The 25,206-nt window shown below is 51.6% G+C and overlaps 1 protein-coding gene across 1 annotated transcript; it reads right to left on the bottom strand.

Annotated features, from left to right (window-relative positions):
* On the bottom strand, positions 1 to 25,206 carry CABP1 (calcium binding protein 1). The gene is made up of 6 exons (XM_055550190.1): positions 24,553 to 25,206; positions 8,848 to 8,878; positions 8,454 to 8,597; positions 6,381 to 6,490; positions 6,004 to 6,151; positions 1 to 401 (listed from the first exon to the last, which is right to left on the bottom strand). Exons 1-6 carry the CDS (start codon positions 25,204 to 25,206, stop codon positions 376 to 378), a joined length of 1,113 nt encoding a protein of 370 aa, XP_055406165.1. The 3' UTR covers positions 1 to 375.

Below are 25,206 nucleotides of genomic sequence, written 5' to 3'. Positions count from 1 at the left end.
TGGTGAGAGGCTCTGCCCTGGGGCAGACATGCTGTGTGGGCCCCCCCACCCCAGCCAGCGGCGGCTTGGTCCGTGGCACTCGGCGCCCGGCCTGACCTCTGCCGGCCTGGTATGGTGGCCTCCTCGTTGGCGGGCGCCCCCCCTTTCCAGTTGCAAGAGTCGTGAGTCTTTTTCACAGTGCGGAGGGGTGGGGGTCCGGGGTGGGCACCTCCCCGGGGTGCAGGCAGGCCCCGTCCGCCAGTACATCCTGGGCTCTGGGCAGCGGCGGCGGCGGCGGCGGCGGCGGCGGCGGCGGCGGCGGCAGGGTGAGGCGAGCTCAGGCTCTTCTTCTCCCGCCCCGCGGAGTTTGGCAGTCCTGGAGGGGCCCTGGCGGCCTCAGCGGGACATCATCCGGACAAACTCTACGGTGGGGGCGGGTGGGATGGGCGGAGGTGGGGAGAAAGCAGCAGTCAGGGTCCAGGACACTGCCCCTCACCTTCCTCAGATCGATGCCTCCCTCCCGGTCTATGGCCACCGTCTCTGACTGGTGCTGGTCCCCAGTGTCGATCCGGAATTTTTTTTTTTTTTGGTTTCGCCCACCACGTGGCATGCAGGATCTTAGTTCCCTGACCAGGGATTGAACCCAGGCTCCCTGCAGTGGGAGCATGGAATCCTAGCTGCCCCAACCACCAGGGAGGTCCCCCATCCAGCATCTTCCAATCCCTCTTCTTTGCAGCAGCCAGCAGGATCTTTCTATCTGTATGTGTGACCCCTTTCAAACCTCTCATGGTCCCCACAGGACAACGGGCACAACCCCAAGTCCTTCCTGTTCTGGCCCCAGCTGACAGCTCCAGCCTCACCTGTCACTACTCACCCCCAACCACGAAGTTCAATTCCATGGAGGTGGAGCTGACTCCCCCCTCCCCTCCCGTCTTAGCTTTCCTGCAACCTGTCCCGCTCCCTTCTCTTTTAACTAGACTTTGTTTTTTAGAGCAGTTTTAGGTTCATAGCAAAATTGAGCAGGAAGTCCAGATTTTTCCATCTACCCCCTGCCTCTATACACACACACACACACACACACACACACACACACACACACACACACAGCATCCTCCATCACCAACATCCCTGAGCAGAGTAGGATGTTGCTTACAGATGAACCTATCTTGACTCATCATTATTACCCCACGTCCATGGTTACATTAGGATTTATCCTTGGTGTTGGAGACTCTCTGTGCTTGTGCATGTGCTAAGTCACTTCAGTCGTGTCCAACTCTGTATGACCCTATGGACTGTAGTCCCCCAGGCTTCTCTGTCCATGAGGATTCTCCAGGCAAGAATACTGGAGTGGGTTGCCATGCCCTCCTCCAGGGGATCTTCCCCAACCAGGGATCAAACCCGCGTCTCTGAGTCTCCTGCATTAGCCAGCAGGTTCTTTACCACTAGCACCACCTGGGAAGGCCTGGAGGCTCTATGGGTTTGGACAAATGTATAATGACATGTATCCCTATTATAGTATCACACAGAATAGTTTTACTTGCCTAAAAATCCTCTGTGTTCCCCCTATTCATCCCTCCTGCCACGAACAACTCCTGGCAACCACTTATCTTTTCATTGTCTCTGGTCTCCATAGTTTTGCCTTTTCCTGAATGTCATATCGTTGGAATCACAGAGTACGCAAGCTTTTCAGATTTTCTTTCACTAACTGTGCATTTAAGTTTCTTCCATGCCTTTTCATCACTTGAGAGCACATTTCTTTTCCAACGCTGCATAATATTCCATTGCCTGGGTATACCATAGTTTTATTTATGTACTCACCTAGTGAAGGGCATGTTGGTTGTTGCCAAATTTTGGCAATTATAAGTAAGGCTGCTATAAACAGTAAATCTGTGTGTAGGTTTTTGTGTAGATATGAGTTTTCAATTCCATAAGGCAAATATCTCTTCCTTCTTTTTCACCTGGTGACTCCTACTTGTCTCTTAGGGCTCTGCTTACTTACAGCCTCCTCCAGGAAGCCGTCCTTAATCCTTGCCACTTTGGCAAAGCTTCCCCCACTGTATGCAACAGCCTGCTGTACTTCCCCCCAAATGGCATGGACTGTACTGCCGGCTTCTCTTTTCCTTGCTGGTCATGGGCTCCTCAAGGCGGGGATCAGGTCTTGGCACGCAGCTGGTGTACAACACATGCTGGTAGAATGAATGGGAGATACTGGGCTTTCAGGGAACAGCTGTCATCTATGGCGGTCACTACCTGGACGCAAGGTACCTGAAATGTTCAGCTCTGGTGGTAGCCAAGCCTTTGGTAGCCAAGCCTCTCCATTGCCACACTCTCCTGACCTTGAAGATCAAGATGAAGATCTGGGACCTTGAAGGCCTCAGAAAAGGCCTCCCAGCCTTTGTGTTCTGGACATATTCACAGTCTAGCTCATGTTTATCTTGCCTTTCTGCTCAGCATGCAAGTTTATGGAGTGTAGAATCAGTGTTTTGCTGTGTTTTTTCCCCCCCCTGTATCCCATGGTGCCTTGGATGCTGTCATGAACAGTGTAATGTATGGAATGGCTGAGATTCCAGGCCTGAGTTTATGACCCAGCTCTGCTTCTCTGTAAGAGAAGCAAGTTATATTACTTCTTTGAGGCTCAGTTTACTCAATTGTAACATGAGGTAATAATAGTGCAGTCCCTGGAGTCATTGTAAAAATTAAATGGGATAATACATGTAAAGGTACTTAGTACAGTGACTGGTACATAATAAATGTTCAGTTCAGTTCAGTTCAGTTCAGTCGCTCAGTCGTGTCCGACTCTTTGCGACCGCATGGGCTGCAGCACGCCAGGCCTCCCCGTCCTTCACCAACTCCTGGAGCCTGCTCAAACTCATGTCCATTGTGTCAGTGATGCCGTCCAACCATCTCATCCTCTGTCATCCCTTTCTCCTCCTGCCTTCAACCTTTCCCAACATCAGGATCTTTTTCAGTGAGTCAGTTCTTCACATCAGGTGGCCAAAGTACTGGACTTTCAGCTTCAGCATCAGTCCTTCCAATGAATATTCAGGACCGATCTCCTTTAGGATGGACTGGTTGGATCTCCTTGCAGTCCAAGGGACTCTCAAGAGTCTTTTCCAACACCACAGTTCAAAAGCATCGATTCTTTGGCGCTCAGCTTTCTTTATGATCCAACTCTCACATCCATACATGACTACTGGAAAATCCATAGCTTTGAATAGATGGACTTCTGTAGGCAAAGTAATGTCTCTGCTTTTTAATATGCTGTCTAGGTTGGTCATATATTTTCTTCCAAGGAGCAAGCGTCTTTTAATTTCATGGCTACAGTAACCATCTGCAGTGATTTTGGAGCCCAAGAAAAGAAAGTCTGTCACTGTTTCCATTGTTTCCCCATCTATTTGCCATGAAGTGATGGGACCGGATGCCATGATCTTCGTTTTTTGAATGTTGAGTTTTAAGCCAACTTTTTCACTCTCCTCTTTGACTTTCATCAGGAGGCTCTTTAGTTTCTGCCATAAGGATGGCATCATCTGCGTATCTGAGGTTGTTGATAATTCTCCCGGAAATCTTGATTCCAGCTTGAACTTTATCCAGCCTGGCATTTTGCATGATGCACTCTGCTTAGAAGTTAAATAAACAGGGTGACAATATACAGCCTTGACGTACTCTTTCCCCAGTTTGGAACCAATCTGTTGTTCCATGTCCGGCTCTAACTCTTGCTTGTTGACCTGCATACAGATTTCCCAGGAGGCAGGTCAGGTGGTCTGGTATTCCCATCTCTTTAAGAATTTTCCACAGTATGTTGTAAACCACACAGTCAAAGGCTTTGGCATAGTCAATAAAGCAGAAATAGATGTTTTTCTGGAACTCTCTTGCTTTTTCCATGATCCAACAGATGTGGGCAATTTGATCTCTGGTTCCTCTGCCTTTTCTAAATCCAGCTTGAACATCTAGAAGTTCATGGTTCATGTATTGTTGAAGCCTGGCTTGGAGAATTTTGAGCATTACTTTGCTAGCGTGTGAGATGAGTGTAATTGTGTGGTAGTTTCAACATTCTTTGGAATTATCTTTCTTTGGGATTGGAATGAAAATTGACCTTTTCCAGTCCTGTGGCCACCACTGAGTTTTCCAGATTTGCTGGCATGTTGAGTGCAGCACTTTCACAGCATCATCTTTTAGGATTTGAAATAGCTCAGCTGGAATTCCATCACCTCCACTAGTTTTGTTCATAGTGATGCTTCCTAAGGCCAACTTGACTTCACACACCAGGATGTCTGGCTCTAAGTGAATGATCACACCATTGTGGTTATATGGATCATGGAGACCTTTTTTATATAGTTCTTCTGTGTATTCTTGCCACCTCTTCTTAATATCTCCTGCTTCTGTTAGGTCCATACCATTTCTGTCCTTTATTGAGCCCATCTTTGCATGAAATGTTCCCTTGGGATCTCTAATTTTCTTTAAGAGATCTCTAGTGTTTCCCATTCTATTATTTTCCTCTATTTCTTTGCATTGATCACTGAGAAAGGCTTTATTATCTCTCCTTGTTATTCTTTGGAACTCTGCATTCGAATGGGTGTATCTTTCCTTTTCTCCTTTGCCTTTTGCTTCTCTTTTCACAGTTATTTGTAAGGCCTCCTCAGACAACCATTTTGCTTTTTTGCATTTCTTTTTCTTGAGAATGGTCTTGATCACTGCCTCCTGTACAATGTCATGAACCTCTGTCCATAGTTCTTCAGGCACTCTGTCTATCTGATCTAATCCCTTGAATCTATTTGTCACATCCACTATATAATCGTAAGGGATCTGATTTATATCATACCTGAATGGTCTAGTAGTTTACCCTACTTTCTTCAATGTAAGTCTGAATTTTGCAATAAGGAGTTCATGATCTGAGCCACAGTCAGCTCCCAGTCTTGTTTTTGCTGACTGTATAGAGCATGTACAGTTAGAGATGATCACTAATTATGATTATTACTATTTTAAAAACACTTTTACTGAGCATTCGCTATGTGTCAGGTACTGAGTTCTGTGGGAATCTCAGAGATAAAGAAAGTAGGGTTCCTCTTTTCTCCAAAAGTTCAGAATTCAGTGGAGATGTAACTAGCGCTTAGGGGCCAGTGTGAAGAACGAGGGTAAGCCTGAGGTGCTGTGAAAGCCCAGAAAAGAGGAAGCTCAGTCTGGGGACGGAGGGAAGGGGCCCCACTGCTGGGTCTTAAAGATGGAATAGACTTTAACCCCAGGGAAGAATAGAATACAAGGCATCCTGACAAAAAGAATAGTGTAATCAAATGAGAGCTTGGCAGGCTTTTGGATCACCCGTGGTTTTAAGGTGGTGTGTGAGTGAAGGAATGGTGAAAGCTGTGGCCAGAGAGGTGAGTTGTGGATAGATCTTAAGGGGTCTGAGTGTCAGCTTGAGGAATGTGGTCTTCAGAAAATAGCTCCATGGATGGATACAGGAGAAGGTGGACCAGTAGACATGGAACGAGATGAGTGGGGGCAGAGGGACACAGGAGTGGATAGATGGATGATTAGATGGATACAGATGGGGAAAGGACTGTGCACATAACTGCAGATCCATGGAAGTACGGGCGGAGATGCAGGCGACGGGTAGAGAATAAATGTGTGAATGAACATTGACGCATGGATAGATGGGAGGAGGTATACGGGTAGATGGAGGCATGGGTGAATGTACAGAATGAATAGATGCCTGGATGGGTAGGTAAGGCCACAGGTAAATGATTCTATGGATAATTATTTGGAGATCCATTAGTGGATAAATAGGCACCTGGACAGAAAAAGAGACAGATGGATGAACACATGGAAAGAGAGATCTGGAAAGATGGATGGATGGATTGATGGGTGTAGGAACAGACGATGGATTAGAGGGGTGGAAGGATGGAAGGGTAAGGGGATGAGAAGTTGGGGCAGATTGATGACTGCATGGTGGACCCACATGTGGAGGGGTGCTCTCTGTGGATGCCCACTCCTGTCTTGGTTCTTCTTCCACTCTCAAGACCCGCCTACCTTCAAAGTCCACTCGTCCATCCCCATTGAGGTCCACGTCCCGGATAATCTCTTCTATGTCTCGGTGTCCCACCTGATGACCCAGGAGTTTCCTCATGGCCTCTCGTAACTCACTGGTGCTTATCTCCCCATCACCATTGGTGTCAAACTAGAGAGGGCACGAAGGAGGGAAGAGTTGCTACAACAGAAAGTCTGTCAGAAGCAGATCCCAAGGTTGAACCCCTTCTTCAGCATCATTGTCCCCCCCCACCCCTTCCCCAGAGTGCCTCTCTGTCCAAGCTTCTTCCCCTGGGATGGGATCCAGAGGTCCAGTTTCCTTTCAGGTTGGGAATTCTAACAAGTCCCCCCGCCCCGCCTGTCCACTGTCCACCACTTACCTCTCGGAAGGCATCTCGCAGTTCCTTTACTCCAATCATATCTGCTGTTTCCGCCAGGAGTTTAGGTCCCATTAGCTCCACAAAGTCATCAAAATCCACGTGGCCACCCACTGGGGACAGAGGAACAGGCTAGGTCATCCATCTAACCACCACCCACCTCCAACTAGACAACCAGGGGAGCTGTCAGCCCTCCCTGACCTTCCCAGCGACAGGCCCAGGGTAAAAGCAGAGGCTGAATGAGGACAGAGAAGTGACCATGGACAGGGGGGTTATTGCAAAAGAGCTCAGAGGAGCGGCCGGGGGCTAACTAAGGGAACAAGTCAGGAACTGGACAGGGGTACAGAGGGGAGAAAGAAACATGAGGTCACAGAGATAGGCAAAGAATTTCAGAGCAGGAGAAAGACAGAGACAAACACGCAGAAAGACTGAGAGGGAAGCAGGAGTTGTGAGCGCCTGGCCTACTTGCCCCGCTCTCTCCCTCACTATGCAAGTGGAACTCACCTTCCAACCAGCCTTCAGAGGGTGGAAATACAGGAGACCTGCCCCCGGGGCCTGCTCACAACACTTTCAGCCAGTGACTGAGCTTGGGGGATAAATACCCAGCCCGAGAGACAGCTCCACGGTGGGCCTTCGACACCAGCACCCTGAGCTCCATCACCCACAGTGGCAGCTCCTCGAGTGCCTTCTGCCTTGGCACCCTGTCTTCACCCTCCCGCCTCCCTACTCTCTGTCGACTCTCCTGCCCCTACGAAGTAAACTGCACACTCAAACCCTTGTCTCCTGGTCTGCTCCTGAGAGAACGCAAAGGGAGACAGAGAAAAACACAATGATGATAGGTCCTCTGTTCAACTCTACCTGAGTGCCAGGTATTGATTATTGGGCTGTTTAGAATATTACAGCCCAACAGTGTCTAGGGACTTCTTTCCTGGTGGTCCAGTGGTTGGGAGTCCCGCCGGCCAATACAGGGGACACGATCCCTGGTCTGGGAAGGTCCCACCTGCCATGGGGCAGCTGAGCCCGTGCACAACAACTACTGAAGCTCGCGCTCTAGAGCCCATGCTCTGCAACAAGAGAAGCCACCGCAATGAGAAGCCCACACACCACAACCAGAAAGTAGCCCCTGCTCAACGCGCTAGAGAGAGTCCGTGAGTAGCAACAAAGACCCAACACAGCCAAGATAAATAAATAATTTTTTAAAAAATAAAATATGTCCCCTAAAGAGAAACAGGCTCACAGATACAGAAAACAAACCAGCAGTCACCAGTGAGAAAGGCGGGTTGGGGGAGGGGCAACATAGAGGCTGGGGAGTAAGAGATGTTAACTACTCTGTGGAAAATAAAAAAGCCACAGGAATATATTGTACAGCACAGGGAATAGAGCCAATATTTTACAATAACTTTAAATACAGTATAATCTATAAAAATTTTGAATCACTATGTTGTACACCTGAAACATAATACCGTACACCTGAATATAATACTGTAAATCAACCATACTTCAACTCAAAAAAAAGAAATGCCCGGAATAGGCAAATCTGCTTAGAGGTTGCCCAGGGCTGGGGAGGGACTTGGGGGTGATGGCAAAGTGGTATAGGACTTCTTTGGTGGAGGGGGCATGAAAATATTTTAAAGTTGATTGGGGTGATGGTTGCACAACTCTGAAAATACTAAAAGACACTGAATTCTATACTTTAATTCCCCAACCAGGGGTCAAACATGCCCCCTGCAGTGAGAATGAGGAGTCCTAACCACTGGACCACCACAGAAGTCCCTGAAGGGAAGGCTGTAAGTGAGTCAACTGTATGATATATGAATATCTCGATAAAGCTGTTTCCCAAAAAAATAAATGATTAAATAAGCCAGGAAAAAACAATAAATAAATAAACACTCCCCCAGTTAACTCCCCATTCCACCCCTCATTTTACAGGTGAAGAAACTGAGGCACAGGGAGGGTAAGTGGTTTGCCTGCAGGTCACAGAGCTAGGAAGAAGGGGGAGCTCAGAACTTGAACCCAGGCAGAGGACAGCAAGGGCGATACCGGGGAGGGAAGGGGGTGCCTGGCAGAGGGACTCACGGTTCATGTTGATCTGCTGAGACAGCTCGATGAGCTCCATCTCGGTGGGCATGTAGCCCATGGTGCGCATACAGTTACCCAGGTCCCGGCAGTTGATGTAGCCATCCTTGTCCTTGTCAAATTCTCTGAAGGCCTCCCTGAGCTCTGGGGAAGAGAAGGAAGGTGAACGTGGTTTGGGGGGAGGACCCGCAGAGCCTCCAGGGCAGAGGCGGCCCCGAGGGACCGATCGACTCATGCATTCCTCCAACGCCCGGCTCCCCAGAGGATGCCTGGCCCTGCACCAGACCCTGTTCACAGGAAGCCAAGACGTCTCTGCCCCTCTTCCCACCCACCTCCCTCCCCTCATCTTTCTGGATGGCTGAGCAACACCCTCCTCTAAGAGGCCAGGTCTCACCTTCAATCTCCTCTGGCCGCAGAGATCTGTCCTGAAACAAAAGAAAATGTGCCATTAGCAGCTGGCAGGGGCCCGGAAGTCATCCAGTGCCCAGCTGAGGGCCATCCCAGTGGCAGCAGGCACTGGCTTGGAGGTGATGGGCAGCAGCGGAGGTGTGCCTGGACCATGTCCTGGAGGGAAAAAGTGCAGCCCCACTTGTCCCACACACATGGGAGAGGCCAGGAAGCCAGAAGCCCCTTCCAACCTGGGCCCAGAACCTCTGCACCCCCAACCCCTTATTCCAGACACAAGCATGTGGTCAAGGAACAGAGCTGATCTGGAGGCCAAAACCTGTAAATAAAATAGGGTTATTGGGAGGATCCCAACAGGCAGAAGAGGGCTCTACCCAATAAAACCAAGGGCTTCCCCAGTGGCTCAGTTGGTAAAGAACCCGCCTGCCAGTGCAGGGACACAAGACGCTGGTTCAATCCTTGGGTTGGGAAGATCCCCTGGAGAAGGAAATGGCAACCCACTCCAGTATTCTTGCCTGGAAAATTCTATAGTCAGAGGAACTTGAGGGCTACAGTCCATGGGGTCGCAAAGAGTCGGACATGATTGAGCATGCACACACACACGCCCAATGAAACCAGGAAGAGTGGGGGAGAAGAGGGGCTGAGGTGGGGCAATGGGAGAAGCAAGAGGCTGGGAGAGAGAAAGTGGGGTCCAGACAGGTGCACAAGAGGGAGGAAGAGAAGGAGCAGAGGGAGTGGAGGCAGGATTAGGGCTGCGCCCTGCTTCCTGGGCACCACCCCACCTTCTCCAGTTGGGCTCCCATCACAGACCTTGCCCCGTCACAGGACACAGCATAGGACCCTGGGGGCTGCCAGTGCCTCTGGTGGCTGCCAGGGTCCAAAGTACACGTCTCCAGCCTCAAGCAGTGCCCAGGTCTCCTTGGGGAGTCAAGGAAGCCCCAGGGTGAGGCATCCGAACAGATGGCAGAGAAATCTCCAAAGAGCGGGCCCGGAGGGAGCAGAGGGCAGGCTCCGACTGGTGACGTGCAAGCTGCCCCAGGCCTGCCCAGGAGAGAAACAGGCTGGCATGAAATGGATGCGGTGCCCAGCTGGACATGCCTAGCAGGCTCCAAAACTGGTCCACGGTGCTCATCCTGCCCATATGTCATAGCTCCCTGCCCAAAGGGGCAGGGTGTGCCCGTCCTGAGGAAGCGCACACCAGGTGTGGGTAAACCATTCAGGGAAACAGACATGTGGGCGTGCCATAGCTGTGCACACAGGCTGTTCTAGCCCACTGGGCCAGGGCAGGTGAGAGGTTGCTGACCACCTGCTCCAAACTGGCCCCAGGGCAAGGGATCCCAATGCCAGAAAACCCGGGAATCTTCTAGAAAGGGGCTGTTGAGCAACATTTTGCAGGACCACCAGCTGCACAGGAAGGACTCGGCTCTTGGAAGGGGCTATACATGGCAGGACCATGCTGAGAGTGTACATGAACTTGGCATGAGTAGTCTGCAGGCTCCCAGGTCCTGCCAGCAGCATTTCTAGCTGAAGCTGTCTGTCTCTGTGAGATGACTGGAAGGACTTCCACTTAAAAAGCCTGTCACCATGCACAGGGAGGGGTTGTCACTCTCTCTAACACCTACCCATTCCTACCTCTATCACCTACTAGCTGTTCTTAGTCAGACTGGGATCTTGAATGACCACAAAGGGCGCTTTTCACAATGCCTGGTACCCCCCATAAGTGAAAGCATCAGCGAGAACATGCATGCACACACACATGCAGGGTGTGCTCACTGGGACAGGCGACAAGTCCCTTCCCACCCTGCAGCCTCTCACATCTCCAGGATCAGCTCTGCAGCCCCCTCTCTGCTTCTTGTAAACACAGAACCAGGGTGCAGAAAAGCCAATACCCCTTGGCCATGTGCCTGTGGCCAGATCTGGTCCGGCTGAGTCCTGGTGGCTGGTCCTTGAATCACACGCTCCCCAGGGCAGAGTGGCGGGGGATGTGGAACAGAGCCAGGGATGCTCACTGACATGACAGGGAAACCATGAACACCGATTCAGGGGGTCAGGTGGGAACAGAGCCCACCACGGCCCTCACTCCCCAACTTATGCAGTCGAGGGATGAGTTTGGCCTCTAAAGTCAGATGGACTCAAGGACAAAGCCCGGATCTGCTGCTTCCTAGATGTAGGACCTTGGACAGGTCACTTCCACTGTATGAGCCACAGATTCCTCATCTGTAAAATGGGTTAATACCAGAAACCACCTTACAGGGTCTCTGTTAGCATCTGTGAGACAAGATACGTAAAGTGTTTAGCAGGTGGCATTCAATACACCCCGGAGAAGGAAATGACAACTCACTCCAGTATTCTTCCCTGGGAAATCCCATGGACAGAGGAGCCTGGTGGGCTACAGTCCATCAGGTCGCAAGAGTCAGACACAACTTAGCAACTCAACCACCACCATTCAATAAACCTACCGATGTTTGAATCTATAACATCATCAATACCCTCCTCTCTGTGACTGTTCAGATACGTACGAGAGGCCCTCCAAGGCAGTGGCCACATGTGACAATTTAAATTGGAATTGGAATCAAAGAAAATTAATAATCCACTTCCTCAGTTGCACTAGCCACATTTCAAGAGCTAGTGGCTACAGTAGAGGGCCGTACTAATTAGAAAAATGTTTCTATAATCATAGAAAGTTCTAGTGGTTGGTGCCGTGTATTCAGTACTGTTGTTCAGAACACAGGGGGCCCTTGAGGCAGGCTCCCTGAGTCTGAATCCTACCGCTAATGCCCACCAGCTGTTACTTTGAGCATGTTACACTCTCCAACTCAATGTCTTCATCTGCAGATGGGGAGGATAATAGCACCTACCTCCTGGGGTTGCTCTGAGGCTTAAGCACCAAAGCACTGAGCACAGTGCCTGGCACATATTAAGTGCTCAAAAAAAAAAAAAAACCCAAACCCCAACTATAGCTTCTATTTTTTAGAACCCCAACTATACTATTATTTTTTTGCTGGTGGATGTGGACTCACCAGGGCTCTGCAGCCATGAGTGGGAAACTCTGGGGGTCAGGTTCACAAGTTGAGGGTGTGAGGTGCATCTGCCGGGGGATGCACACCACTGTGTACAGAGCCCCTCTTCTTCTCAGCACCTCCTTCCTCATGCCCCGTGAAGCCAAGTCGAACACGGCTCCACCGGGGCCAACTTACGTACAGGCTGCCTGTTCTCCGCGAAGCCCTTACGCAGGAAGATGCAGGCCGGGCCCAGCAGGTTGTGCATGACCGCGCAGTTCTGAGCCAGCATCAGGAGTGGTCCGGGGAGCTCGCCGCTGGCCACCAGGCCCTCCTCGCTTGTCTGCACCACCGTGTAGCTGGTCTCCTCCTGGCGCATCTTCAGCCAGCACCAAGCAAATACAAAACAGAGGCAAGGTGTCACCTCTCTGGCCTAGCTGAGTCCTCCAGGCCCCAGCCTGGCTCCCAGTCCTAGAAGGGGCCCTTCTCAAGAGAAGACCTTGAGAGGCAAACACCAGGGTGCAAAGAGCCCTCAGGATGCACAGGGGGGCAGGCAGCAAACTGGTCCGACGGATGGAGTCCCAGATCTTTGGCCAAAATGGATGCTCCAGGGAGAGCTGGGTGTGATACCCACTGTGTGGCACACCTGCAGACACACACACACACACACACACACACACACACATACTCACACATGCACAGAAACACACCCTTGTGTGCAAACAGAAGCTCAGAGAGAGGAGCAGGCAGAGGGAGGCTTCTGTTCATTCAGGGAATAATGTCCTTTCCTAAGATGCTCCCAACATCCCAGCACAATCCTCAGGGCTAAGCTCCCCAATGGACCTCTGATCCTACCCCTGCTGGAACCCACTGGAGGGTAGCGAGGACCATCAGAGCTGGCAGCAGAGCGTGGGCTCAGCTAGTCTGTAAGACCGGAGGTTGTGGACACAGGGGCCATGGCAAACAGAAATAAAGCAGGCAGGTGTGAGAGGCAGGGCCTGGGGTAAGATGGATGGCTCTGCGTCCCCTCTGAAGGGACAGCATGACGTAACTCCAGCCTGGTTTTGCCAGACCTTCCGATTTAAAGCACTGGGTGGGGTAAACAAAGCACTTCTGTCGGTCAGCTTCCACCCAGCTTGTGGCCTCAAGACTAGACGCTGTCTCCCATCAGCAATCCTCCTCGTCCCTCCCTCCTTTGCTGGCTCCGTGCCTGGTCCAGAGACCTCTGGAGGCTGAGGCAGAGGCCCTCTGTGCTGACCAAATATAGCCGTGCTCCCTGGCCCCGGCCAACCCATCCTCCTCCCTGATGGTTCCCATGCAGCTATAAAAAGTCAGCACTGCCCACAGACCGTCCCCTTAGGACAACAGCAGCGTCCAGACACAACATTCTCTCCTAGCCCAGCCTCCCCGCCAGGATGCCCAGCGTCCCCCTAGGTCGGGGTAGTCTGCCTTCAGCCCCTAGCTTGCATGCCTCCACCCCCAGAGTAAGGAGCTGGAGCCAAACCTTCCAAGGAAAGAGCAGTGAAAACTTAGAGGGCTGCCTCTGTCCAAGGACTCCAGAGTTGCATGTCCCACACATCCATTCTGCTACATCCTCTTCCTGTCAGTTTCCTCCAGCTCCAAGAAGGTCACACTCAGGAGAAGATGCTAACACCCAAGGGGTAATCTGTCCTCCCAGGTGGACAAGCAGAGCAGTCTCCCACATCTCGCCCTGTCCTCATGCTCCTTCTCTTCAAAGCCCCACAGTGTGGGACTGCAGTCTAGACTCGTGTCCAACTTCTAAGCTTCTTCTAGGCCTAGAGAGGAAGGAGCCATATTCTGGTTCCTCTAAGGGCAAGCAGCCACACAGACCCAAGGTACGGGACCTCAGTGCAAGGCCCGAGTTCAGGGAGTGCAATAAGGGTCACCCTGGGTAGTCTTAGAACTTGAGGGGTGATCAGGGTCCATTCTGGTTTGATGACCAAAAGAGGTTCAGAGCCTCGGCCACACTCACACAGACTACAGGGACCTGGCTAGAATAAGGGCAGGACCAGAGAGACCTTCTGGACAGAGGGAGCCAGGGAGTCAACTGTGGTTAAGCCCCAGTTATAATCTCAGAAGAGATTTTTGCAGAGAATCAGCCTTTTTGTTTCTGGCTGACTCTCACTCACTTGGCTCAGATGAGCACACCCAGGAGGAGGAGGCAGCAGGCCGCAGGGAACTCAGAGAGGAGCTTGAGTATAACTGGCTTTGGTCTCAGACAGTCTTGGGGACAAATTCTGGCTCTGCCACTTGCTCCTGTGTGACCTTGGGCAGGTCACTTCACCTCTCTGGGCTCTGGTTTCCTTCTCTGTCCAGCGGGGGATGATCAGGGCCACTCACAGGATTCTGTGAGAGGCAATTGAGCCATTGCGCAGTGCCTAGAGCATGGCAAGAGCCGAATATGTGGAGTTGCCATGGTGATGACAATGATGATGACGATGATGATGACGATGATGATGATGATGCAACTTGAGAGATGCTGGGCACCAGAAGGCATTTACTTCTGGCTACAGAAGAAGTGGGAGAATATTTGCCAATCAGGAAAGAAGTGAGGAGGACAGAGAAAAATTTGCTCCCACGAAGCAAGAACCAGTGATGGCTGGGGAATTTCCACTGAATCTCTTGATCTTAACCCAGTCTGGCACCCAGTTGCCCCGGGAGGCAGCTGTTCTTCCCTGGCCAGTGATGGTACCTGACAGCCCAGTCCTGCTCAGCTCAGAGCCTGGAGGAGGCCACCTCTCTCCATCACCAATTCCCGGTCACCACACAGGAAGCCAAGTGGGCAGCAGCCTATGGGATGACAATGTTTCCTGGCACCAAGGGGACATGTCCTGAGTGTGGCAGGGCAACAGGAGGAACCAGCAGGCCTCCTGACCTAACAGCTTTCTAACAACACAAGCTAGCCAAGACTGTGCTCCCTCTCATCGAAGGTATTCACAGAAGGAGGAGATGAGTAAGGAAGCACTTGATTTGGTGGGAGAGGGCATTGCCCAGCGAGTGGGAATTTGGACTAAGATGACCTGTACGGTCAGGTTCACGAATCTACGAATAACATCTCTGACAGCAGGAGAAAAAGAGAGAGGCAAAATTAAAAACAAAACCCCCCCTCTAGATTCACACAGATCAGGGTTTACATCTCAGCCCTGCTTCCAGTCAGCGATGGCATCTCAGGAACACTCTTATCTTTGAGTCTCGTTCCTTTCTCTAGAAAATAGGCAAGAGAACCACTCAGTGGAAAAGAGCAAATGAGATAACAGATGTTGGAGATCTTGTAGATATTCAGGAAAAAGCAATGTTTACTATTATTTTTTTTTTAATGAAACTGAATGGAATACCTATTATGATCTTGTGCCTTATTCCATGGACTCAAAACCTCTATTTCCTTTTCCTCATCTCCCTTCTCAGAAAATTTATGATTATGATTGTAATGATATGATTTTATGATTGTGAATCATAAAATTATGATTATGATGCTATTAACACCATCTAACATATACTGAGTACTGCATCCCAGACAGTGATCCCAGCTCTTTCTTTAGGCTCCATAATCACCGTAGGAGGTAGATGTTAGTATTTCCACTTGATGGACCAGGGAACTGAGACCCAGCAGGGGTCAAATAACTTACCCAAGGTCACATGGCTAGAAAGAGGAGACCTAAGAAGTCTGAGTCATGGGTGGGGTAGGACAGAAGTACAGCTGTTGTTCTTTGAGTTCACCTCTTGAAGGTCTGGACAGAACTCAGGGAAAGGGCATTCGCCCGATGGTCCTCTAGACTAATTCAGATCCATTTCTACTTCTCTGCAACAGTGTGGAGGCCACGTCTGATGCAATGGACTCTCCTTTAAGATGACAGATGACTGGGGGTGGGGGATGTGCACAGAAGAAACAGTCAACCCTCGGAAAGATCCAAGGAACAGCGAAGATTAAAAGGTATTTGATGTGAGCAGCTTAGTTAAATGAGGAAGAAGATGAGCAGAAAAGCCTGAAATGTCCTAAATTGAGAGGCTGTCAAACTAACAGAGGGGGTAGGAATGGGTTGGGGGTGGAGGAGCCATTAGCTAACCTGAGACCTTGGATAAGTCACTTAACCTGAGTGGCAATCAAGTTTCTTCTCTGCAAAATGAAAGAATTGGAGGAAACCATCCCTCATATTTCTTGTTCCTTTACGAAATATCTGTGGATTTCTTCTACGGCCTGACTACAGAGGGCCAGAAATACAGGCAGAGCCCACCTAAAGCAAGATCCTACAGACATAAGCCCAGGCTTGCAGGAAAGATGATTATTTGCTTTCCAAAAGGGATTCTTGCAAAAGGATATTATCCTGGTGTATAAGCAATGCATCCACTACAGAATGCAATTGACAGACACCTTTGCTGTATACTCCATTTCTCGATGGAAACAACCCTGGGGCCCTGAGCCAGACTGGCCCTATTTGTGAGTCTCTGACCTGACTCAAGAATTCTCAAGGGTAGAAGGGGATGTCCAGCTTGTTTCCTCTCAGTAACAATGGGATCTACTTCAAAACTCACAACTCTGAAGACCTTAGAGACCACCAGAGAGGGTTAGAGTCCCTCAGAGGAGATGAACGAACCCCTCCTCCACCACTGGGAAAGAACCACCAGCAGCAGGGTCAAAGTCCAGCTTAACCCTCTTCTCATCCTGTGTATCCCGAGGCATTCTGTCCATGCACATCCTAAGGACCCTATATGGTTTCTTTCCTAAATCTTATGCAAATTCCCAATCACAGACCCCCATGCATCTCTAAGTCCCAACTTCAGCTCAGAGCCCCGGGACACAGACAACTGTGATAGGAGGGAACGCAGAGGCAGGAACGGGGAAGCGGCCCAAGACAGAACCACCCTCTCCGCCCCCAACCTCTGGGACAGATGGCAGGATGCCCCAATCTCCCACCCCAGGTCTTAAGAACTCCAGAAACATACCTTCCTTGAGAGATTTCTCAGTGGAGACTTGACACAGTTGCCCATCCTAAGCTGAGGCAGCCCCTTTCAGGATCCCTGGGTCCATGAAGGAGGCTCCCGGGGGCTAAGAGACCTGAGTCCCGGTCCCTGCCAACCCCAGCCTCCCTCTGCCTGTGCCGTGCTTCCTCCAAGACCGGCTGAGCCCTCTCTCCTGCGCGCGTGCTCTCTTACTCGTCTGCCTGTTCCTGCTCCCTGATTTTTTTTTTTTTTTTTTTTTTTTTGGTGGATTGTGTGTGTTTTCGTGTGTGTGGGTTTAACTTTCTGGACACTTTCTTAAGGAGATGAAGGCAGGAGGGGAGAGTGCAGGCACAGAGAAAATCGCCTGAAGAGCTGATGGCAGAGGGCAGCCGAGCTGGAGAAGGCTGCGGGATCAGCTACATGAGATTACAGCCGAGTCCTCTCCCGGTTCACTCCCCTTCCCTCGGCCCCTCCCCTCCCGCTGTCAAATCTGCAGGGAGATTGCCTCGGGGAGGGGAGCCCAGAATGGCAGCTGCAGCTGGGAATTAGGCCAGCAGACCCAGAAGGGGAAGCAGGCTAGTTTGGGCCCCCATATCCAAGGGGCCTCGCAGCTCCCAACCTTGTGTGTGCAGTCTCTCTCTCTCTCTCTCTCTCTCTCTCTCTCTCTCACACACACACACACAGACGCACCCAGGGACGAACAGGCATCTTAATCACCACCGGCCATCGCAGCTAGATGGAGAGATGGCGGCTCCAGTCGAGGCCCTGGAGATCTTGTGACGACTCTCCATCACGCTCCATTTTTCACACTTGCCTCCTCACTGAAATGGGATGAGGCTTCGGAGCTGGAAGCACAGTTGAGCCAAAAGCAGCTCCTTCCGCTGGCTCCCTTCACCGTGTGGGTCTTTCCGACCCAGGGGAAATCAAGAGCCAGCCCTGAGGGGGTCCTGACGGAGGCAGTGCTGGCCCAGCAGGCGTGAGCGAGCGAGGGCGACGAACCTTCTCCCAAACCCTCTGCCTGACCCTGATAGAGCATCTTTCATCGGCTTCCTCGGGGCGCAGAGCAGAGAGGCCACCCTTTGCAAAGGGATCGTCACAGTCCCATGAATGGAACTTCTTAGGTAGCTGGCAAGTCCTCGTCCCTCCGGGTTCCAGCTTTGATGTGAATTCATCTCAAGCCTCAGATGTCACCATCGAGACCTACAGCCCGGAGCCAGATGACCCAGGAGAGTCTGTATCCACGTTTCCCTGCACCCCTGCTTTTCTCAGCAGGGGGCACCAGAGACAGGCTGGAACTTCAAGCTCCTTCCGGGCCCTGATGGAAAAACCCTTGCGTGCACCGCTCTAAGAGTTTCAGTCCAGAGAGTGTCCTTTTGCAGGAATTTTTTTTTTTTTTGGTCCAGTTTTGGGTGGCTGATCAGAGTTCCCGTTAGGGATAGATGGGTGGGGACGCTGACCAGAAGCTGCCACAGGCCAGCTCCCAGGAAACTGGGAAGGCAGGTCCCTGGGTGGCTCTTGACAACCGTGCAGTGACGGCAATGGAATGGCTTAATCAGGGGAGTCATTCAGCAGCCTGGTTTGGCCTTCGGAGAGGGATGTGGAGGAGGAGGGGCACCCCCTGGGGACACAAGGAGAAGCCTGGGGTGGGGGAGAGGTTGTTGACGTCTAAAGGGTAGGAAAGGGGAATGAAGATACTTGGGGGGTGGGGCGCGGAGAGCTGGTATGGGAAGAGCCAACAAAAATGCCTTCTTCAAAGACCTGTTTCTTGGAAGCAAAGCGTGAAGGCAGGGTTGTGAGAAGAGCAATGAACTCAGATGAAAGGGAAGGGTCTGGAGGCCTAGCACGAGTCCTGGCTCTGCCGGCTTCTGAACACTCACCTGGCAGGGCTCAGTTCCCTCACCTGGTTATAAGACGTGTGTGACACAGAACAGGTACTAGAATGAGGAATTATTAACATGGAAGGAAGAAGTATCATTTGTCCCATGTGCTTGGCTCTGGGAATGTTGTAGGAACAAGCTACATACAGTCCCTGTTTTTAGATTTGATTCCTGGGTCAAGAAATTCCCCTGGAGAAGGGAATGGCAACTCACTCCAGTATTCTTACCTGGCAAATTCCATGGACAGAGCAGCCTGGAGGGTTAGTCTGTGGGGTCACAAAGAGTCGGGACAACTAACACTTTCACTTTCACTGCTTGCAGGGAGCTTACATTCTAGCAGGGGGGCAGGAGATACTAAAGAGCTATCAACTTACTGAATCACAGTTCAGGTCAATGCCATGAAGGGGAAACACAAACACTCTGAGAATGAGCCAGAGGGATCTTAGTGCAGGGGGATCAGGAAAAAAAAGACTTGCACATAAAATCTAGAGTCTTGCAGACTCTTTTGAAAAGCTAGGGCTTACCACAGACCCCAGAGGGGAGATGAGTTAGGCTCCAGGTAAGGTACAAACCCAATTTGTATGAGCTAAATGGATGGATATATGAAAAGACCGGACAGGGTGAACCAGGCGCGTTCTCAGTGCTGGCTGCAGACTAGAATCACCGGGGAACTTCCCCGAAGATGCTGATGGAATAGGTATAGGTGAGCCCCGGGCACCGGTGTTGTTTAATACTCCAGGTAATTCTAACCTCCAGCCAGTGTTGAGAACCACTGATCTAGAGGTAAAGAGTTCAGCATGCGGAGTTGGACAGACCTGAGTTCAAATCTTGTCCTGCTGCCTACCAACCATGTGACCTTGAGGACTTGTTCATCTTTCTGAGCCTCGGTTTCTTTATTTATAAAACGGGTACTCTAATAACCCTTCCCTGTAAGACTTATGAGGAGTTAATGAGATCACACCTGCAAAGGGCTTGGCACAGTGCCCAGCACCTGGAAGGTGCCCCGTCCCCTGCCCAGCAGCCTTGGTCTAGCAGGACCCCCACTAGGTCAGACCTGGTGACTCCTGCCCCCTGCAGGCCAGTCCAGGACACAGCACCCATTTGTCAACCTTGGGATTTGCTTCTGTCCTTGGAGACAGGAGACAGGACTTTTCCCCCTATGGAAAAATCTGCCTACTTTGAAGAAACCCCATCCTTCTTTAGCAGAGGGGGTGCCAACAGTAGCCTGGGGGCTTAACAGAAGAAAGGGATTTGGGATTCAAACCCAGAGCTCGCTTAAGCTATTTTAGGTTGGACAGATGGGGTGGTGGTGGTTCTGCATGACAGGAGTAGCTACTGATCTTGACGAGGAAGATGGCTTGACCTTCAGCAGAAAATTTTATAAAGGGCTGAATGGTGGAGGCTTCCTTAAGGAGCAAAGCACATCGCATGGCCCCCACCTTCCCATCCCTATGCACTGTGGCAGCAGGCCTGGGCCTTCGGAAGCCACACTTAGAGTTCTGGAATGGGATAATAGGATCAGAGGGATGAGAAGGATAAACCCGTTGCTGATTATTCCTGATTAGGAGGGAGGCTGGCTTTGGGCCCTGAGTAGTCCTAACGCCAGCATTTGAACTTGGGATGGCAGCCCAGTGTTAAGACACTTGGGGAAAGCTGGGTTGTAACCTGAGAGGTGCTTTGTGGATGCTTCTGACAAACAGGAAACACACTTCTGTGACTTTCTACCAGCCAGTATGGTGTGGCACTGGCAGACTGGAGAGAGACACAGCATGTCACAATCCTGCCTTTTACTTACTCTGGGACCTTTGGTCAACCTACTTCTCCTCTCTTGAGCCTGTCTCTTCATCTCTAAAATGGGGGGAGATGATGCTACATTTCACAGTTTGCTATGGAGATAAGATAATGAGAAGACGCTTTGTCCATTTTTTACTGGGCTCTAGACAGAGATCTAAAGTGCCAATGTTGCTTCTGCAAAGCCTACGAACTGATACCAAGACACTTGTATCATCTATAATCTATGTCAACCACAAACGGGCCTTCTCTTCCCCTTTCCCAGGCCCCAGAGAAAGGCCACAGGGGCTCCCAGCCCTCTAAGAGAGCAGTAGGAAGTGACCTGACCGGGAAGGAGTAAGTAATACACCCGAGCCGTCATCCTAGGCACACAGGCCTAGTGCACTTGAATCTGTTAGGACCCAAATTGTCATGGTCTGTCTCCCTCATCTTAACTATGGGAACTAAGAGACTCTAAAGTCCAGAGGCTGGAGATACCCGTCATCCATTCATTCATACATTAAGTATCTTTGATCCTGTTATGCACAAAGCAGTTTAGGAATTGGGCTGGCCTACTCAAATCAGAAGAGATGTCCCTATAGTTAGAGAAAGGGGAAGGATGGGATGGATCTATGGGTTTTATTCATATTTGCCTCCTCTAAAGAGGTTTTTCTTCCCAAACTTAAAATAAGGAACAGAAAGACTATTCTTTGGGTAGTTTTCTGGACTTCCCTGATGGTTCAGTGGTTAATACTGTGTGCTTCCTATTGCAGGGGGTGCAGGTTCAATCCCTCGTGAAGGAACTAAAATCTCATATGCTGCACAGCCGAAAAAAATTTTTAATTAGTTTTCCAAGGCCCAATGCAAAGAGTTGCCTGTTTTGAGTTACTTTCTGGTACCACATCTTCCCTCTAGGCAGCTGGGTGGTGGGCCATTAGCTGGCCACAAAAAGGATACCAGGGAAGGTCCTTGGTCGTTCAGCTCCTTCCTTTAGTGGCCTTCCTCACTTGGCTCAGAGACAGCTTTCAGACTACCTTATGCAGGCCCTCATTTTGACAATCACTCTATTAATAATAATAATAACATGAATGAAGCCTGAGCCCTCTTCCAGCACCCACTCTGAGCCAGGCCATTTGGCATCCTTAACCTTGTATAACCCTCATAAGAGTTCTGCAAGGTAGCTTTTTGTTGTTGTTAGTCTCATTTCTGGATGAAGAAACCCAGACCAGAGACAGAAAATAACAGGCCCAAGGTCACAGCAGTGGGAAGTGACATTGCTGGAGTAGGAATCTTCAGCTCTATCTCCCAACCCACCATTCCATGCCTTAGCCTCAAAACCACATGCTCTCCCTGCAGGCAGTAAGGACGCTCTGTGAGGTCACTGGGAGAACCCTAATTCCCCTTCCCCCTCGTGAGGGAGTCTATCTTGATACCCTCAGTGTCACTTTGGCCCCTGGCCCTCCCTGACTCTGTTACAAATGGAAACAGGTTCTGACACAGCCCTTGGTAGTGAATCAACGACAACAATAATAACATCCATAGACCCTTGCTCTAGGCCAAGCTCTGTGTATATCTTCATATCCCCTTTAATTCCCCCCCAAACCCATGGAGCTACTCTGTGTGTGTGCTCAGTCATGTCTGACTCTTTGGGACCCTATGGATTGTAACCTGCCAGACTCCTCTGTTCATGGAATTTTCCAGGCAAGAATACCGGAGTAGGTTATCATTTCCTTCTCCAGGGGATCTTCCTGACCCAGAGATTGGACCCGAGTCTCCTGCATTGGCAGACAGGTTCTTTACCATCGCACCACCTGAGATACTATGATTATCCCAAATATGCAGATAAGGAAACATAGGTTTACTGAGGTTGAGCGATTCACCAAAGGTTAAAAAAAAAGTAGAACTTGGGAGACATGAAAAATATATTTCCCCAGGGCTATATTTTGCCCAAAGCACATCCTATCTGAAAGTTTCTATATTCAGAACCTCATTTCCCTTCTCTTGGTTCTGACCTAAGGACAGAAATCTCCATGCAGAGAGAAGGGACAGAAAGACTAATTCTTGCGGGAGACTGGAGACTCTGACCCAAAGTCCCAGGCTGGGTTTTATTGTTGTTGTTTTCGTTGGAGCAGATGTCTTAGAGCCATCAGCAGGAAGCCCAGACTGGATGTGCCCAGCTTTAAAGAGAAAGTCGGCAGCTCCAGAGGCAAGAGCTTCCAGGGGGAGGTAGTAAATATTTGATGGGACCTTCCAGCTCCTCCGGACTCAGGTGACCCTGGTGACATTTCAGAACACTGGACTGGAGAACAGCCTTCATTTCATGACTGAGAAAGTAGAAGAAAGAAAAGCACATGAGCTGAAATGCTCTGTGCTCACAAAGGGCCCAGGCAGACAAATTCTGCAAGGCTGGAAAGAAAGGGCTCCTTTTCTAGGAACGAAGTCGGATCACTGGCAAACTAAATAACCAGAAAGTGTGTGATCCTCAATGACCTACCCTTCCAAGCTTCTAGACTGCTAATCTCCAAAACAGTCAGAAGCCCACTACCCTCTCTATTTTCATCTCCATAGTGCCCAGCAAACGCCTGGACAAAGCAGGTGATCAAAAAATATTTGATAAATGCAACCAATAGTTGTCACCGATTCAACTGGCACGGTATCCCTTTCGCAAGCCAGCCCACTCCTGCCCTAACACCTGACACCCCCTCAGTCATACAGAAGCCACCGCAGTCAACACGGCGCTGCACTGTCAGAGCTCTGCATCCACATCTCTACTCTGGAGAAACTGTTTCCAACTGCCTCAACTAACGAGGGCTCCTGGCAGGAACAAAGCCAGACTGCTGCCCTATCACACCACCACCGCAGCCCCGCGCAACCCGAGCCTACATGCAGCCGCCTTCATGTCAGACCTCCACCGGCATCAGCCGCAGCGGAGTAGTATTTTGAAAAGGAACTGTGCACATCTGAAGCAAAACACACACGGCCTCCTTGGAGTTCTGATCTAGCCTGGCAAGCCAGGAGCTTGAAACGGCTTCTTTACGCTACATCCCAGCACAGAAACGCACGGGCCCGCCCCCACCCTCCATCCCCCACACACCATGCAAACACTCTGATCACATCTATGCACTACGCCCCTCTTCGGCTGCCGCAGAACAGTGTCCACGCCGTGCCAACGAGTTCAACTTAATTATGGACTTGGAACTAGACAAAATCCTGGCTTCGCTCGGGAGTTCACAGGTCCCTTTCTGCTGAGCTTCTCTCCCCAGCAGCACGGCCTCAAACTGTAGATTTGGATTATGACTACGGGGCCATTTCTAAAGGGCAGGTGCCCAGCTGCTTGGGGCTCTTGAGAGAAAAGAAACAAAATGAGCCATTCGAGACCCCTTAGCGACCTTTCTGACCCTAGAATGCACACTAAGTCAGACTAGGGATCTCTGGGTGTTCTTCCACGTCTCACAACTCGACAACTGCCCGCGGCCATCCTTGTGGCATTCCTAGATGACAACCTCCTTGAAATACCCTCAAAGTTCCAGTTTGAGCCATAGTTCTTACAGCCCTCCATGTCTACCCACACACTTCTCTTTTCTCATATTTTTTAGTTCTCCTAACTTTTCCCAGGTCTTTGGGGCCACCACAAGCAATGGCTAGGGTCCCTCATCGCCTGACAAGGCTGTGTACCCCAAAGTCCCCTCTCTTGACCCCCAGACTCCACGCTCATTCATTGGTCTTCTCGGTCAGAGGCCAAAAGAGTGGGTTTGGCGCCACCTGCTCGGAGCACCCCTCCTTGACCCCTGCAAATTTCCAAGCGGTTTGTGGAGGTCGCTCCTTTCCAAGACTGGCCCGTTCTGGCAGGTGGAGGGAGTCTAAGCGGTGGTGCCTGGCCCGGAAGAGGCCCGGAGCGTGGACAGCGCACAGGGTGCTGAATCAGGCACGGGGGAGGAGGAGGCGCGCGGACTAGGGCGCCAGGCGGCGGGAGGACCAGAGGAGCGTGACCTGGGGGGCCGCGGGCAGCGGGAGGAGGGCTGTGGGCGCGCAGTCACTGCAGGGTCCCGAGCGCCTCTCCAGGGAGCGGGTGGGAGGCGCGGCCCTTACCTGGCCGAAGGCGGAGCTGAGCATGGGGCGCAGCTGGTGGAGGAACGGGTCTGCCTCGGACGCGGCGGCTGGAGCGGAGTCCCCGCGACCCGGGGCTCGCAGTGAGCCCCGGAGGCCGAGCGCCGGGGACAGACCCCGTTCCTCCCCATCCCGCCCGCGGGCCGGCGGCAGCGGCGACGGTGGCGAAGGTCGGGACGCCGCGGCCGGCGGCGCCTCCCGGGGCCTGCAGTGCGCCTGGGGGAGCCCGCGCCGGCTCCCCCGCGCGCCCTCCTCTCGCGGCGCCGGCCGGCACAGGGGCCTCCGCGAACTGGGGTCCCCGGACGGCGACGGCGTGCCAGGGCAGGGGCCGGGCAGCCGGCGACTGGGCAGCACTGGCTCCCGGGCAGGGCCGTGGCGGGGAGCCCGGCTGCCCCCGCTCGCCGCCGCCGCCGCCGCCTTCAGCAGAGACGTCTTGGACTCGCTTTTGGCGATGTGCGAGCTCATCGCGGCGGGGCCCGCGCTCGCATGGCCCGGCGGGGGCGGCGCGGTGCGGCACGGCGCTGGGCCCCCGGCGGGTAGAGAGCGGGGCGCCCGGCGGGAGCCGAGCCCGAGGACGCGCTGGAGGCGGGCGCCGTCCCCCGGCCGCTTAAATGCGGCCCCGTCGCCGCCGCCCAT

This window comes from Bubalus kerabau, chromosome 16 (assembly GCF_029407905.1).
Source record: "Bubalus kerabau isolate K-KA32 ecotype Philippines breed swamp buffalo chromosome 16, PCC_UOA_SB_1v2, whole genome shotgun sequence".
In the NCBI taxonomy this organism is placed as follows: Eukaryota; Metazoa; Chordata; class Mammalia; order Artiodactyla; family Bovidae; genus Bubalus; species Bubalus kerabau.
The sequence above is the reverse complement of the archived record's forward strand: the minus strand, read 5'-3'. Positions and strand labels throughout refer to the sequence as shown.